At 39.0% G+C, this 17,998-nt stretch overlaps 1 protein-coding gene across 4 annotated transcripts in view; it reads left to right on the forward strand.

Annotated features, from left to right (window-relative positions):
- The first annotated feature begins 1,999 nt into the window (after positions 1–1,999).
- The window catches only part of EDA2R (ectodysplasin A2 receptor), a 34,487-nt gene continuing 18,488 nt past the window's right edge, over positions 2,000–17,998 (forward strand). Inside the window, exons 1-3 of one of the 4 annotated variants that reach the window (XM_081276474.1) lie at positions 2,000–2,118; positions 7,220–7,271; positions 16,577–16,673. In XM_081276474.1, the coding sequence (XP_081132600.1) occupies positions 16,619–16,673 (55 nt within the window). In that variant the 5' untranslated portion in view covers positions 2,000–2,118; positions 7,220–7,271; positions 16,577–16,618. The remainder of the gene's footprint in view (positions 2,119–7,219; positions 7,272–16,576; positions 16,674–17,998) is intronic. The other 3 variants (XM_081276475.1, XM_081276476.1, XM_081276477.1) reach the window with 3 other exon arrangements.

The following is a 17,998-nucleotide window of genomic DNA, read 5'->3' on the forward strand; positions in this document are numbered from 1 at the left end:
TGCCACAGATCCAAAAGCAATAGGGTCAACAAAACATGGACTGAAACTTCCAAAACTGTGAGCCAAAATAAATATTTCCTGTATATACATTTGTCATCTTAGGTATTTTGTTTCAGTAATGGAATGCTGACGAACACAACAGATGCTCAGTAAAGGCTATCCCTGACCACCTTCTAGACTCTTGATTTTGAAATTTTCTGTGTCCCAGTAGCATCTGCATCACTTGGGAGCTCTGTTAGAAAGTCAAAATTTTGGCCCCCACAGCAGAGCTACTAAATCAGAATTTGTGTTATTAATAAAATCCCTAAGTGATTCTGTGTATATATTAACATGTAAAAAGCACTGCTCTATAGTTTCAAGGTCATCTATTCTAAGAATCTCTTTAGGTTACAAAGGCTGAGAGAGAAAGACACTCACTTGATTTTTACCCATGAAGTTAATTTTGCCAAGACTCCTAAATCCAAAGCCAGGGTTCTTTGGGCTGACTGTAAGCCAGATCTGGATAGCACAAGATGGAGAAAAAGCAAAGAGCCCCTCTTTTGTGAAAGAGTCCACTCTCTGGGAGATAAAGCTGAGTTTTCCACCTGTAACTCTTCATTTGCCTCCTCTCTGAAGAATTAAGAGTTACACAGCACAACTATTTTCATTTTAATCTCACAGATATAAGGACTCTAAATTGCTTATGTGTATGTGTGTGTGTGTATTATTTATATCTAATAAACATGTGTATGTTATATTCTATGTCCCACTCATTGTTCTAATTTTCTTATATTTATTAACCCTATTTTTATATAAACTCATGCACTCCCCAAAATAATCCCAAGGAAGAGATTATTATTGTATCCATTTTATAAATGAATATGTTAAGATACAAAGTGGTTAAATAACTTGCTGGAGGTCATACAACAAGTAAGGAACAGACTTGAAATTACAACTCTGGCAATTCTCTTTCTATGCCTGAGCCCACAACAGCAGTCTAAGTGATGACCACATTCTGGTCTGATTTTTATTTTTTGATACTGGGGTTGAACCCAGAGGTGATTAACCATTGAGCATCATCCCTAGCCCTTTTTACTTTTTATTTTGAGATAGGGTCTCACTAAGTTGCTTAGAGCCTTTCTAAGTTCTCCTTTTTCCTGCACCCCAGTGCCCTTCTACCCTGTATCCCATAGTTTAGCCCTTTTTTGATTTTGTATCAAAGACTTAGTTTTCTTAAGCAATTTTTGTTTCACACAAAATTGAGAGGAAGCTACAGAAATTTTCTATTTACTCACTATCCCCACACAAGCATAGCTTCATGCATTTTATACTGCTTATTGTTCTCTGTGTCTAGTCTGTCCTATCTAAACCCTCTTCAAGTTCTTCAAGGTCAGGGACAACATCCCAGGATTTCCCCACTGCTACCAGTGAAATCATAAACTTATAAACTCCCAAAGGGTGATTATTAGAATGACCCTTAGAGACTAGGTAGTCAACCCTTTTCCCTGTACGGAGACCTAGGGCTCCACAAAGGCGAAGGGTGTGCAGAAAGTCAGAGCCAAGTCCAGAAGTCAGTTTTCCTTAATTTTCAGTGGTCTTTCCCCAGCTTCAGGTTACATCTCCTCCTCCAGTCAAAAGTTTTCTGAAGCGATTTTTTTTAAGGCAGGATCAGAGATGGGAAGTAGCTATTCCGTGTGTCTAAAAATCCTTACTTTTGCAACACTAAGTTTGCCTGTCAATCTCCAGCCTTGCTAACTCATGCACAAAACTTTGAAGAGCGGAGCTCCATTTAGCTGCCTCCAACCACTTGACCCTCCCTCCTTTCCCACAGACTGGGCTGAACCAAACTCCCTGGCCCTCTGCCGTCTCGCCCCCGCTTCAGTCCCAGGAGCTTTGCAACTCCAGCCCAATCAGTGGCTCGGTCACTGTTTACCCCCCAAACTCACAGTGTCCTTTTCGGGGGCGGGGTTTCTTTGCATAGCCACGCCTAGACACATCAGATAATCCAATAGCTGCCCAGAAACCTCACAGGGGCGGGGGAAGTAGGCTTAGCATGAAAGGAATAGAGGGCGGATTTGATCCGCTGTTGCTACACGTGGATATGAGATGAGTGGAGCGGAGCTTTGGATTTCATCTACTGTGAGTGCGATATGCTTGCCGGGGACTGAGGGGCAGGGGCTGAGCGGGATGTTTGCTCTGTTGAGGTGCGTTTGTCTGGGAATTCCATTGTTGTGATTGCAAGACCCATCCTTCCATCCGTTACTGGGCACGTGTGGGAGCACACCCTGGAGTGGCAAGCCGGCCGGAACCTGTGGCATTTAGGTTTGGAAGTACAGGACCAGGTCAGGATTTCCATGCTTGTGTGCTGCAAAGTCAGAATGGTTGGAAAGGCATCCCCTGGCTCTCTACCAGTTCATCCGTTTGTACAGGGAACACTATCTGAAGTGCCAGGAACTTAGGTTGATATTCTTACAGCCTTAGCGAATACCCCGCTGTAAGAGCCTTCTTACTGGACCTGGATGGCCACTGGGAACATGCCCGGACTTGTCAAACCACCTTGAGCATCTGGGCTTGGGAGATAAGGAAGAGGAGGAGGCTGGGAGTTAGCAGAAGGGAGGAGGGGGTGGATCAGATATGTGCAGCATCCCTGAGGGAAGCTAAACTGCTGGCCCACCCACGTGGTCCCTGGGCAAGTCAGGGCTTGTGTAAAGAGCATGCTGGCTCTGTATGGGGGCTTTCAGTCCACCCCCTCACCCGCCCGCCTGGGTTTCACTTGATCCCTCACTCCTGGAAGCTGAGCCCATGGCAGTGATATTTTGATCCTGCCTCACCCCAAACACTGGCCAAAGCCCAGGCAGCTGTGAGAACTGGGGGGACAAGAAGAGACCCGCCAGAGAACAGGCTGGGAAAATAGACTGAAGGGTCTGATTTGGACAGGTGTTGGTAGCACTGGCCAATGTCATACAGGGTAGCGGGGGTAGAGATGTGTGGAACATCTCTTCTAGATAACTCTCCTGACCCTTCCTTCACTTCAATATTCCTTCAATTTAACTTAACAACCTTATTAAGGACTTACTCTGGGCCATCAAGTTTGAGACAGTGAGAAGTGCAAAATCTAGGCTGTGGCCAATGGGGCTTGTCAGGCTCATCATGGGTACAAGAACCCAAGTAAATATAATAGAAGATAGATCTTTAAGGAGTAAAGTGCTCTGAGGTTCTCAAGTAAGGATCCTATCAACTTGAGTTAGAAAAAATCTGAGAACCTTTTGGATTGTTTTTTGAAATAATAACACCTGTCAGCACTCCAGAGGCAAACTCTTTGGATTCAGATTCCATCCCCACCATTTATTTACTGGTGTGCCCTTGAACAAACAGAATTACTTCCCCCTCTCTGAGCTTTAGTAAACTCCAGGCTAAAGTGGAGATAATAATAGCACCTACCTCATTGGGTTGTTGTGAGAATTAAATGAGATAATCCATGTAAAATACTTGCACATGCTTAGCACAGTGGCTGGCCCAAAATAAGCACTCAATAAATGTTAACTATTATTATTTAAGCTAGACCGTGGAGTACAGATAGGATTTCAACAGGTGGAGAATAGGAGAGAGGGCAGTTTAAGCAAAGAAAACAACAGGAACAACTGCTTGAAGACAGGGAAGCTTGGAGCACATGAAAAGAACACCAGCTGAGATGGATTTTAACTTACAATTAGGAGAAAAGTGGAAGTTAAAGTTGCCATGTTATATTGGTGGTAAACCACAAAAGACTTTGGATATTTCAGTTTCAATTTGATTTGGCAGACAGTGGATAGCTATTAAGAGTTTCTGAGCTAAAGAAAAACAGATATGTACTATAGGAAGAATATTCTTATGAACATAAGTCAGCTATATTGGAATAGAAGAAATCAAGAGGTGGATAAACTATATACAGAGAGGGAACAAGGCCTTGGAGCTGAGGTGGTGGCTGTGGGACTGGAAAGGAGGCAGTTCATTTATCAAGGTATCACATAAGTTGAATCTTCAGAAATTTGAAGTTGATAAATTATATGGGCTTAAAAAAGAACAGTGTGAGATTCAGAATCTCTTGGATTCTGCTCTCTTCCCTGCTCTTTGAAAGACCCATTCCATTCAAGGAAAGCCTTGACTGTTAAAGGTTTTCCCTTTTGGTAATCTGGACTTGGTTTACCTATGACTTGACCTTAGATGTCCTAATTATTCTCTCTGGGACCACCCAGAGCAGTCTGCTCTTTATCTTCCTTGAGAGGTCTTCAAAGATCTGAAGAGCAGAGGCCAGATTACCTACATTTTCTCTCCCTAGGTCAAAACACTCAAATTGCTTCCATTTCTCACATGACATGGAGTCAAATCAGATATGTGTCTGAGGTTTTGAACTATTTAAATTGGGGTGGTAACACCTTCATAATGATGTGGAACACTGCGAAAGTAACATGATGAGTGAATGTGAGAAAAAAATTATTATGTATGTTTTAAACCATAATCCCAATGACACCTCAACCCAACTAGGGAAGGCAGAGAAATGAAACTTGCCAGATAGTTAGTATGTGTCTGAGCCAAGATTGGAATCACTTTTTTTAACATCAAGTTTGTTTGTTTGTTTTTTGATTTTCAGTAGCTATTTGGGTTTATGGCGATAGCTAAGCAATTAGATCAGCTCTGGCACTAGAGAAGGAGGCAAGAGGAAGTAAGATCCTCCAATCAATCACCTTATGCCAGCCATTCATTTGAAAGTTCTCTTGAAACCATTCAGGAACAAAGTTCCTAGACCCAGGGGAAAGGCCTGTGACTGGCCACATGACTCTCTTTCTATGTCTTATTGACCTGCTTCACTTGGATGCCTTCTGAAGATGGTGAGACATCTTTTGGAGCTATTTTTCAGAGCTAAAGCTTAATTTTGAAGCAGGTGATTTTTTTGCTCTCTTTCTGAAAATCCATGTATTTTCCCTTTGGGAGCTTAACAGGAAGGATATAGGTTATTCTTGCCATCAGTCTACTGTGCTCCTGGGAGATATGAGGATGGCCATAATCTGTCTTGGATTAGAGTTAACAGTATATATTCTCAATTTCCCCACCAGACATGATTTGCTACAGGTGGAAACCTCTGGTTTTCCCTCTTGTTACTAAGTTCTAATAGAATTCCTAGCATAGAAGGCACTTATCAAGTGAGTTTTGAGTGACTTGAAATCCATCCTGGAGTGTTAACAGGTATTATGTCCCCCAAGTATCCCCAAAAGTCATCATACCATTCTCACAAATAAAAGAATTGCCATGTAATATATGGTGGAATTAAGCAGTAACATGTCATTGCTTCCAGGAGGTTGTTAGTCACCATGGTGGATGAGCCAAAAGAGTGGGCAGCACTGCTTCCCTTCCATGAGCCACCTTTCCCTGACCCAGTCCACCCTTTGTATTTGTTCTGTTTAGGGTAAAATGAGCCAATGTTAGGTTGTGGGTGTGAAGACAAGAAGCTGAAGCCTTGGAAACATGGTCACTGAGTAATCAATCCAGAAGCGAGGCCCATTTCTCTCTTTATGTATGGGAAATAAACAAGCCACTGGGCCTAAACATGGAGACTTGGATTTTAGTCCCAACTCTGCCACTAACCAACTATGTGACTTTGGGAAAATTCTATTCCTTCTCTAAGCCTCAGTTTCTCCATCTGGACCATAAGGGAATTGAGTTAGTTTATACTGAAGAATCCTTTTAGAATTCTGTGACTCTATATTTCTAATTGTTTAATAGTTTGAAAAGTTTAAACAGTTTTCAAAGAGAAGGAAAAAAATATATTAGAATGTGCTGTTTTGTGAGTACTGAGCTGCCTGTTACTAAAGGAGTTCAAGCAGAAATAGATGGGATTCCTTTACTGGGTGACAAGCAGCTGGGACTAAGATGAGTTTTAAACTCACTTTGACTCTAGATTGTCAGAGGCTGGAAATTATTTCAGAGAATGTGTATTTACATATGAAACAACAAGTTTCTTCTTTTCAGTTTCACCTTACCCTCTCAAACTCACTGTGTTGTATTTCTTTCTTCCTTAGACTTCTTTTTAAAGGGCAATAAATATTTTGGCAGAAGTATCACATCCTGTACAAATAGGTCTCATTCTATGGGTTTATTCACCATGTCTTACCATAAGGATGTTTGTTGCCCTGGGGTTTATGCAAATACCCTCCTTCTTTAGGATGTTTCATTCCCTGGCCTATGAGGAAAGTATGGAATAAATGAATTTGGATTGTTAGGGGGGAAAAGGGATTGTTTTTATTGCTATATTCAGAGAGATACAATTATTCTAGATTGCTTGGTAAATTAGGGTGGAGACAATGTGGGGCAAGACCAAAAAATTAATAGAAATCAGAAATTAGAACACTCGACTGAATTTTGTCCAGTTCCCAGCTTTGCAAAGAAATGAATTCAATTCCCAGCTGGGACAACTCAGCCAAAAGCCTCCTTGGGAAGTTAATGAATCTCCACTCCCAGTACTGCTGGTGGAGTAACTAATTTTTGATGATACAATAATTTCATGGTGTCTTATGGTGGTCAGTACACAAATAAGTGACTCACTTTGGCTAGGGTGACAGTAGAGCAAAGTGGAGGCTTTGAGTTTTGGCTAAATGTTGGTCTGGCCTGAGGCTTGTCTCCAGTGCCCTTTGCTCCCAAGTTCTGGGTGGGATAATAACAACAATCATAGCAACTCCTCACATGTGTAACACAATCAGGAGTTTCCAGAGTACTCTCACATACATTATCTCATTTTTCCCTGGAACATCATCCAGGGTATTTTTAGTGTCTTTGCTCCCACTAGGGAAGATTGTCTCAGCAATCATTAAAAGGATGTTTCTCCTTATAATCAGCTCAAAGTTTATTGGTCTTAATTTCATCCCATTTGTTTTGTTAATTATGTCTATATTTTCAGTTGCACAATTCTTTTTCTCCTTTTTCACTCATTGCCAGATTCTAACCAAATATTTATATATTTTAGCTTTTACTTTTACTTAATTTATAGTGCTAAGCTCCATTTGTCTTTTGAGGTTTGTGCTTTCTTTGCAGTGTGTGTGTGTGTGTGTGTGTGTGTGTGTGTGTGTATTTTGAAAAAGAAGCACTTGACTCATATGGTTAGTGTTTGCCTTTGGTGAGTGAAAACGGACAGTTCAATTGGTTATTAATTCTTTCTGTACTGTGACAACTTCTTTTAATATGATTATTTTTTTCTTTTCTCCCCCAGCTGGGACATTACTTCTCACTTTGTACACTGGAATAAAAGACACAGCAAACAGGTGAGGTTTCTTTAATTTTGCACCAGCTCCCTTCATTTACCCTTGTTGTTATGCTAATCCTGATTGAGCTGGACCAGATGTTACTATCACTGACAGTTAAAATTCTTCAGCCATTTGGAAATAGAGAGTGAAACCTGTTAAAAACTGTAGTAACCACCTCTGAGTTATTTCTATTCCAGGCACATATTTTAGCATACTTGAACATAAAAATGCAATTTACTTTCATCACACACACACATGAAGTAAACTTAAAATAACACATCCCCAGTCCTGAACACTCCTCCACCTCCTTATATTCACAACAGCTGTCACTATTTCTTACCCTAATTTCTTCAGAGTTTGTCATTTACTATCTTTATTATCCTGTCCCGTTTCTGTTCTTTCTTCCCTGTCTTACCCTACTTGTTTACCAATCGTTATTCCTCTTCTAGAATCCAATATGGGTGTCACTCAATGTTTTGTTCTTAGCATTCTTCTTTACCCACCTGATCCTCTGCCACAATTTACCTAGGCCAGTGGTGGGTGGGTGTGTGTGTGTGGGGGGGGGGCTGGGGATTGAACCCAGGGCTTTGTGCATGCAAGGCAAGCACTCTACCAACTGAGCTATATCCCAATCCCAAAGCTAGTGGTTCTTAAACCCCAGAGGTTTTGATTTATTAAGTCTTGGGAACTGGTATTTTTAAAAAAGTCTCACAGAATTGATTTCTGATATGAAGTCATGAGCAAGCATGACTATTCTGGTCTTATACACATGACTTGTCTGTAACTCCAAACTATATATGTTCTATATACTTTAGTTGCCTGCTGGACATGGCCATTGCAATGTTCTTCTGTCCCCTCCAACTCTTCATATTTAGTAAGATTGAAAAACAGTGTATTACCTTTTTTCCTACCAAGCAAGTCCCCCACAATCTTCATGACCCTGAGATTCTTATGGTTTCCCATCCAGCAACTCCCAGAAATTTCTCTAGCTAATATCTTTTTCTTGGTGCTCACTTTGTAGGGTCTATATCTCCTAATGCCACTTCCTCTCTATTTCTATTGCTACCACCCTTGTCCTGGCCCTCTTATCTAAGGCTTGGATCGTAATCCTGTCAAACCATTATTTAAAGCACAATCAAATTAGTATTCAAAAATGCATTTTTTGGCCCACACAAAATATCACTGAAGAAAAATTAAATTTCAGTGAAGGCTGGGAAGATCTCTATTCCCTATTTTTAGTTCAATGCTACCTTGGAAAGCATGTCTCATTCATAGGCCCTAAATTATCTTTGAATACTTCTTACTAACTAAATAAACTTAATACTTTTTCTCTGAATCTCATTTTTTCTCTCTTTGTAAGTATGTTAATTGGTGATAATAATCCTTAGTTTCCTCCTTGGGTTATTGTGAAGGTCTGTTAAGTAAATCAATATGAAACCCCTTGTGAACTGTGAAATCTTTCACTCAGGCAGAAGATTGTAACCTTTATTCTGTAGATTTCCACCATTTGCTCATCAAACCAGTATTTATTTAGTGTTCTATATGCCATGTACTGTTCTAATCACCAAATATGAAGTGGTGAACATGGCAGGCATCCCATCTCATGGTGTTTACATTCTAGTTAGGGAAAGCACAGACAATAAAAATAATCAAAATATTTGACAGGCCAGAAGGTCATAAGTGCTATAGGGGATAATAAAACAGGAAAGGGGGATAAGTAGTATGGTAGGAAGTTGTAATTTTAAAATAGTGGTCAGAAAGGCCTTACCAAGATAATGTTACAAGGACAAAGAACTGAAGAGGTTGAGGGCACTGGTCATGGGCAAGGATATTCCTGGCTTGAGCAGGTGTGACAGGCCTAAGGTGAGAGCATTCCTAGCAAATTTGAAGAATAGGAAGGTGGCCAGCATGCCTGCAGTGAAGAAAGTAAGGAGAGCAGGGGCCAAAGAAGTAATTGAGGAAGTTGAGGTAGGCAAATTGTCTAAGGCCTCAACATTCATTGGGGGCACTTGACTTTTATGAGTGGAAGTAGGAGTTGCTAATGGAATTAGAAGTTGGAGATGACATGATGTAGCATATTTTAAAATATTCATACCACCTTCATCCCCTTTACCTTTCTCCTTTTTTTAGACCCCCGAAAAAAATGGGTATGACACAGGTTACTTCTCCATAGAATTCCTTCTGTTATATGGGGGATGGGTAAACCTTTTATGACTGTACCTTATATTCAGACAAAACAGTCGTGGTCAGACCCAAAAGAGTCTCCTTATAAATATAATAGATTCAACTTTAACTACACATGAGAATCACCTGGGGAGCTGTATAAGTTCCAGATCTTCAGGTTACACTCCAGACTAATCACATCAGATTCTCAGGGTTGAATCCCAAGTATCAGTATACTCTGGAGCTCCCAAGATGCAGCAAATAGCAAGCACCACTGGTTTAAGAGATTGGCTAAGCAAGCTCCCTCATGTTACAAACAGGAACCTCAGACCTGGCAATGGGTAGTCATATGCTCCTGATGGCAGAGCTGGGCCTGGGACCATTCACCATACTGACTTGAAACAGGAAATATAAAATTCACAAACAGTGGGGCTGGAAGAAGATGTTTGGTAGTTTGGAAGTAGCTTATGAACAAGAGAAGGTTGGGATAGGAGTGACTGTTGGCCAACCCAGAAAGGGGAAGGCTGACAGCCACCAATAAATGGTAAAGCAACATCTGGCTGATAGGCCCAATATCTGAAAATGATGAAGGCATTGTACTGATAAGAAATTTGATTTTCAAGAAAGGAGTATCCTCAAGGCCAGGTGGAGCAACTGCCTTGATTTTGCCAGTCCTGTGCATGTGGGTGGGTGAGTGGGCTCACAGGAGAGGAATGGGCAGGGCATGGACCAGCTGCTGTCTTCCTCACCCTTTCTAATCCCAGACCTTCTGCACTGTCCAGGCAAAGCAAATATCCTGAAGTCCTGAGTTCTTAATTTAGATTTGTCATCCTGTTCTGCCTACCCATCCTAGATAGAGAGGGCATGTTTCACTCCATAGGCATGTGTGCAAGTTGAGAAGAGCAGCAGCCGCAAGCTGTGGCCAGAGGCAGCTGCACCCCCAGCGCCTGAGCACCTCACATCCAGCAGAAACTTAGCCAGAAGCAATTATTCAGGGCACAATGAGCTAATGTGGGGATTATCATTAATGTCAGCCTCATTGCTTCTCCTCTTTCCTGTCTGCTACATTCTTACTCTTCTAGGTTATCTTTTGGGGAACCAGGACAGAGGTAATGGGCAGGGACAGCATCCACATGACAAAGGCCAAATAAAGATACACTAGTCATGTGGCCACTTGTCAGCTCTCCTGATATATATATAATTAACCAGATAGGTTTGGATTAAACAAAACATTACACTTAAAGGCACATAAAAGAATATTCATTGCAGCTTTCATTTTTTCTTTTTCTTTTTCCTTTTTTTATATTTTGGGGCTAACTTAGACAAGGTGTATTGGAATAGTATAGGATAATTCACAATATTAAACAAAAAATGGAAGAACCATCATTTCTAAAAAATGAGATATAATTCACATATTACAAAAATTATCCTTTTTAAGTGTATAGAGTTTACTCAGTTTACTCAGTTTTGGTAATTCATACAACCATCATACAACCATTACTCCTCTCTAATCCCAGGTCATTTTATCACTACATAAGAAATTCACATCCATTAATCACTCATTCCTTCCTTCCTCTAATCCCTGGAAAACACTAAATCTACTTCCTTTCTATGGATTGCCTATTCTGAACTTTTTATATAAATGAAATCATATAATATTTGCCCTTTTGTGTGTGACTTCTGTCACTTAGCAAAATGTTTTCAAGGTTCATCCACATTATTGCACCTATTAAGCACTTTATGTTTAGTTTAGTTTAGTTTAGTTTTGTTGTACAGGGAATGAACCCAGGGGTGCTTAACCACTGACCTATATCCCTATCCTTTTTTTAGTTTTGAATTTGACACAGGGCCTCACTAAGTTGCTGAGGCTGGCTTTGAATTTTTGATCTTCCTGCCTCAGCCTCCTGAGCCTCAGGGATTATAGGCATGAGCTACTGTGCCTGGCTTTGTGGATTTTCACTTTTGCTGAATAATTTTTCATTGCATGGATAGACCAAGTTTTGTCTATCTGTTTATCATTTTAATTGACATTTGGGGATTTGTCTGCTTTTGTCTATTATGAATAATGCTTCTAGGAATATTCCTATATGAATTTAACATGTGCTTTCAATTCTTTGGGGTTTATACTTAGGAATGGAATTGATGAGTCATGTAGTAACTCTATATTTAATACTTTGAGAAAGAAAAAAATATACATTTTCTAAAGGAGTAGCACCATGTTACATCTCACAAGCCTTATATCAGGGTTCCAATTTCTCAACATCCTTGACAACAACACTTCTTTGTCCAATCTTTTTATAACCAGCCTAGTGCACATAAAGTGATACTTTCTTGCAGTTTTAATTTTTTAATCTTTATTTATTTATTTTTATGTGGTTCTGAGGATCGAACCCAGGGCCTATGTGTGTGAGGCAAGCACTCTACCACTGAGCCACAACCCTAGCCCTCTTGCAGTTTTAATTTGTGTTCCCCTTATTATTAATGATACTGAGCATATTTTCATAGGCTGATTGGCATTTTTATATTTCTTGGATTAACATCTGTTTCAATACTTTACCCACTTTAAATTGTGTTGTTTGTGTTTTAGTTGTAAGTGTTCATGGTATATTCTAGTTGCAAATCTCCTATCAGGTACAGGATTTGCAAATTTTTGTTTCCCATTGTGTAAGTTGTCTTCTAATTTCTTTTCACTTTTTAATTTTCTAAACATTTTATTAGTATTTTAATTAGAATGCATTAACTATAAATATTAATGATGTTCAGTGTGATATTTCAACACATGTAAACAGTGTTAACTAATCAAATCCAGCCACTCATTATGTCATCTTCCCTCCTCGTTCCTAATATCTTTATAGTGTCCTTTGAAGCAGAAAAGTTTTGAATTTTTGAATTCTAAATTTAAGCATAAATTTATTTTTCTTCTTTTTCTTGTGCTTTTGGTGTTATAGCTAAGAAACTATTACCTAATCCAAGGTCATAAATATTTACACTTATATTTTCTTAGAAGAAAACAATTAAAAATTACAGAATTTTTTAATGTTTCTTACTAGAAAAGCTTTATAATCCAGAAATAAGGGTGTATATTGTATTATTTAATTTATATGGAGTTCAAAGTCAGGTAAAAATAATCATAGTGACAGAAACCCAGAGGAGTAATTACCTGGAGATGGGGTTGACTGGAAAAGGGGCTTGAGGGTGGCTGGCTGAGATAATGAAAAGGTTCTGTATCTTTATCTGTGTAGTGTTTCCACGAGTATATGCATATGTAAAAATGTATCAGTTTGTTTCATATTTTATGGATATATGTGGTATGTTAATAAAAAACAGTCCCAGTATGTGACCTACATGAGGTTTCTAGAGCACTTCCACATTATCCGTGATGTCCAAACTACTCTTAAACATTATACAGGTAGGATAGAAATATCCCCATTTTATGGATGAAGAAACTGAGTGAGCTTCCCAAACTTCAGTGGGGAATTTCTGTTGAGGATAGAGTTGGAATTCCTATCATAAACCATAGACTTTTGTCCACTGCAACTATCTGGGCTTTGTTCATCATCATTTCCTTTGTCTGTTCTTTTCTTGAGTTGTTGGCAAGTTAGAGGCAGTTTTTCAAGATGTAACCTGCAAACAGTACAGTTAAGTGAGTGGAAGTCTTCGCAGAAGAACTCTAGAATGTGTCATACTCAAAGGGAGGAGAAAATTGATGCCTGACCCTTACCTAATTTCCCTGCCCCACACTAATGTAGTGATAGAAATAATAGAAGGAGAACAAAATCAGATGTCAGAGTTGAAGTGAAAAAAATTTTTGAGCCTCAGATTGTAGAAGTGGGAAGGATTGTTCTGTTGAAAATGATCTGCTGTTCAACAGAGTCTCTAATGACATCCTCACTTATCTATAAATCAAATTTTATTTCTTTTGCACTTTCATTTCAAAGGCAATTGTCTCAGAAAGGTTTTCAAACTCTTTTCAACCAAGTTCACCCTGTACAAAATATCTTGATCAAAAATATCCAGCAAATACTGAGAACAATGTTCCTTTTAGTCAAAGTGACTTAGGTACTGAAGGTATTATGGGGAATCTTGTCCTTAAGCTTTAAGTCACTAATGGCAGCAGTTAGTAAGGAGGAAGATGCTATAATGACACTAGTGTCTTAGGCATGGTCTTGGTGCTCCAGCTTCGTGCTTTGTGCTGGGATGGGTCAATGTAAAAGAAATGGACGCCTTTCCCTTTTCTTCCCTACAAATCTGAAGAGAGGCCAGTGTACATTGCTCATAGTGTAACCCCACCCTTCTGAAGGGGATGGGGAAAAGGGCCCCTCTAAACCAGGGAAGATTGGGAATAGAACCTACTAAATATCAATTGTCTCATAAGTGCCAAGCCCTATACTAGGTCCTTTAACATGCATTATTGCATTTAATCCTCTAAAATAATCTATAAGGAAGGTATTATTTTATTTTATTTTTTACCTTTCGAAATACTTTTTTTTTATTTGTGGAAACTATTATTTTAAATTGCCATTTTTACAGATGAAGAAACTGATTCCATGAAAGACGGAACCATTTTTTGAGGACACATGACTACTAAATTGTAGAGTTGGAATTCAAACACAAGTCTGCATGTCACTAATTCAGATCTTTGCTTTTTTCTTTTGATAGAATTATTAATCATTGTTTGAAAATGATTATTTTTCAAATTATCTGTGAGAAAAATAATCTAGGTGACTAAACACATGTGTATCTTTTACCATAGTCCTAGAAACAAAGCACATTGACAAGCTAACAAATAATAAGGACTGTTGAGGTACCACTCTTCCAAGTACTGGATATGAAATGGTCTCTACTCTGGGAATTTTATAGGTCTGTCTACAATGCCAACTTAGAAGTTTGTGGGATTTAGCTGCATCTTTGGTGATACTCTAGAAGAATACCTAGCTACAGATACATGAGCAGCTGATTTTTCAAAACCTATTTATTCTTTGTTCTTTTTCTTAAAATGAAAAGGCAGTTACATTTGTTGCAAGATACTGCTGACCACTGGGGAAAACTTGATATAAATTCTCACATTGTCCCAGGATAGTGAAATTTAACCCTTATTAAGCAGTTTTACCCATATGCTAACTTCTTCAGAATTGTCCAAGATCCATGTGATTTTATTCTCTTTAATAAAGGCAATTTCTTAAGCTTCTAACACAAGACAAATTAATTTATGTGGTTTGAATTAAATGTTTGACAAAAAGGAGAGGAAAATAAGTTTTTTTATTTATTCCCTAATTCCTTTGGAGATTTGGCAATAGGCCCACTTTGCCTAGGGAGAATCCCAAAACCAGGGTTATAGGGCTGTGTTAAGGTTCATGTTTATTAGGTAGGTAGGTGTCTTGAAACCAAACCAATAGTTTGCCCCAGACATTCCAAGGCCAGCAGCAGCTACCATGAAGATTTCAGATGCCTGTTTTGAGAGCTTATCTCAAAAAATGGGTTGTTTTTTGGGCTCCTGCCAATATTTTCCTGTTTTTCTGGGCAAGAAAAGGATACAGGAGAGATTTCCAGACCAGTATGATAGCTTTATTCCCATGGTGCTGAAATACCTTGTCATAAGACTATATGAGATCAATGATAATTTTTGTGCTCAATGAGAAAGGTGGGTAGTAAGGAGAGGGGAGCGTGCCTCCAGAGGCTAACACTATGGGCAACGTTATCAAACAAAAACAGGAGAGGATATCTTGTGCAAAAATGGATTGGATTTTGTAGGCCAATTCCCTCTAAATGAAAGAGTGGGAAAGAATAGCCCACTCCACATAGAGAAAAGTTTTACTGAAGCAAAAATGTTAGTCAGGATGTCTTACTCCTTCTCCATTGAAGACTCTTAGAGGAGTGTTGGCCTTTTTTAGGTACACATGTGCTGTCTTTTCTGATGAAGTACGAATTCAGGACTTTCAGTATTTGAGAAACCACCTGAAATTCACCATGGTATTCAATGAGTGCACAAAGGGACCTGAGAACACCTTGATCTTTAAGAAGGAAAAGCCTCATTTATCAATAGTTTTAGCCACATTCATTAAAATTCCTCTTTGTAGAAGACTACCTGTCTGAATACTTAACTGTGTCTTATTTTGTATAGTTCTTTAAGGCCTTCAGGATATTTTGATGAACCTGAGCTCATTTAATCCCCTCAAGAGATATTTAATTGAGGTAAGGAATATACTGTGCCTTTTACTCAGATTAAGTAACTGAGGCCAGAAAAGATGAAAAAATTCATTCAGATTATAGGTCGAAATGAAAGAGTCAAGTATGTTGATCAACCTTTTCACCTTGCTTGGGAATCTCCGTTTTAGTGCTAAAAAGCCCATGTCCTGGGAAACCTCTTAGTCCTGGGTAAACAAGGGTTATCCTTATCCTATAGACAAGATTAAAATCCATACATGTCTAATATGAGTACAATTCAAGTGCTATTGCCCCAGGCCATCTCTCATCTCTCTTCTAACATATCTCTGTTAAAATAATGTTCTGTTCTCTCTACACCTTAGTGCACAAGGATATTTGCATGATGGGTCATCTTCCCCTCCCTTTCTTCCTAGGACAGGAGCAATGGCAGCTAATGGTCCTCAGAAGTACTGAAGACACTGTTGGCAAAGGAGGACCATGTTTTAGGATTGCCATCCATAAAATAAAGATGAAAATCCTTATACTGATTCACTCACAGGGATTAATGTACAGAATAAATAATAAAGTATAACAATAACAGATGTAAATACTTTCCATACTATTAGAACACACATCAGAGATTGCAGTGTTTATGTCCCCCTGCCCAGACATAAGCCAACTACTTGTGTTATTCTATTTACCAGTTCAGTTCTTGGTAACATCACAACTGTGAAACTCTGGGAAAGTTCTTTGGCCTCTGTGCCTCAATTTCCTCATCTGAAAAATAGAGCAAATAATGATCTCTTATACAATTACTTAAGAATTGAACTATTACATATAAAGCATTTAGAAGATTTAGAGCTATATAAGCATTAGATGTTTTGTGCTGGCCTTCTTAGCCCCTCTAACTAAGAACATGAGATTAGATAACCCAGAAGTCAAGCATCATGGAAGCCACAACTTATCTTGCTATTCCTTCCCATTATCTTCCTAGTTCTTGTGTTCTGTACCTACAGCCTTCTTACCATGGATTGCCAAGAAAATGAGTACCAGGACCAATGGGGACGGTGCGTCACATGCCAACAGTGTGGTCCTGGACAAGAGCTCTCCAAGGTAAGTCCTCCAAATTAGTATACTCTTTTTTGACATCTTAGTAATCAGTCTCTCAACTTAGAGGGGCCAAGATTAGGAGAGTCATTCCCAGCTATGACTGATCCAGTTCAGCAGATAAGACATGGAATCCAGAGAGTATGCATTAGTAGTCATTGTTTAGCAGGAAGTTAGCTAGAGGATCAGGTTACATGAGATAACAAGGTATATCTCAATATGAGATATGGAATGCAGAGGCTCAGGAGGATCGTTAAGCATTAGAGAAATCTGTCAACTAAAGAAAGAACTACCTACTTGGTATTCAGGAGCCAGATATTAGGTCTTGGGGATGGGAGTAGAAAGAAGAACCACAAAGGCTAAAGTGTATCCTCTGTCTAGAGGGTCTGGGTTACTGAGAAGGCTACACAAAAGAGGATTCAGGATTGAGGAACCAGAAGAACTCTAGCATTCCAAATAGAGGTAAGATCACAACAAAATGACCAGCAAAGCAAAGATGATAAGTGAAAGGATGGAGTTGCTCAATTGTTCCTGCTGTAGGTCTCTTGTTGGTCCTGAACTAGGGGTGATATTAAATTTGGGCTTCAGCTAGAGACTGGGAGAAAATAGCCAGCAGTTTTTCTATACTCACATTTTGTTTTATGCAAACATGGTTGTTGGCACCATATGGATATGCACAATAGACAAATGTGTTTTCTCTCATAAACCTTGGATTTGTATTAGTGATACAAATAAAATTGAGATACATATATAGATAAATAAAGAATATAGACCTGAATCTATGGCAAGAATTAAAGTAGGATGATTTAATACTGAGTGACTAGGTGGCCAGGGAAGGACTCCCTAAGCCTATGCTTTCTGGTAAGAGGATATGGCTAGTGTAGTCCTAAGATGAAAATGAGCAGGGTATGTTCAGGGAAGAAGGTTTATGCATCTATTGTATGGTGAGTGAGAGGGACAGTTGTATATAGTGAGAGAGGGGGACATATTAGTAAGAACATGTGGGGACTTGAAGTCTATGATGAGAAATTATCTTTTTTCCTAAGTGCACTAAGAATGCTTTGGAGGGTTCTGAATAGGAGAGTAGCATCATCCTATGTCTGAAAGAAAATAAAGTGATTATATAGCCCACATTCTTCCTACCTCTGTACTTAAAAAAATGAAGAGAATAAGGCTCAGGTATATCAAGGGTATAAACATTAATTCTAATTTTATTTATTTTTATTATTAGAGATTTCCAGTTAAAACATTAGTTGGGTTCATTTTTACAAAATCATATGTAAGGTTTTTTTATTTCAATCCCTATTCCGTACTATATTTTCTTCTCCTCC

Source organism: Spermophilus citellus (assembly GCF_964194105.1).
Source record: "Spermophilus citellus genome assembly, chromosome: X".
NCBI classification, from domain to species: domain Eukaryota; kingdom Metazoa; phylum Chordata; class Mammalia; order Rodentia; family Sciuridae; genus Spermophilus; species Spermophilus citellus.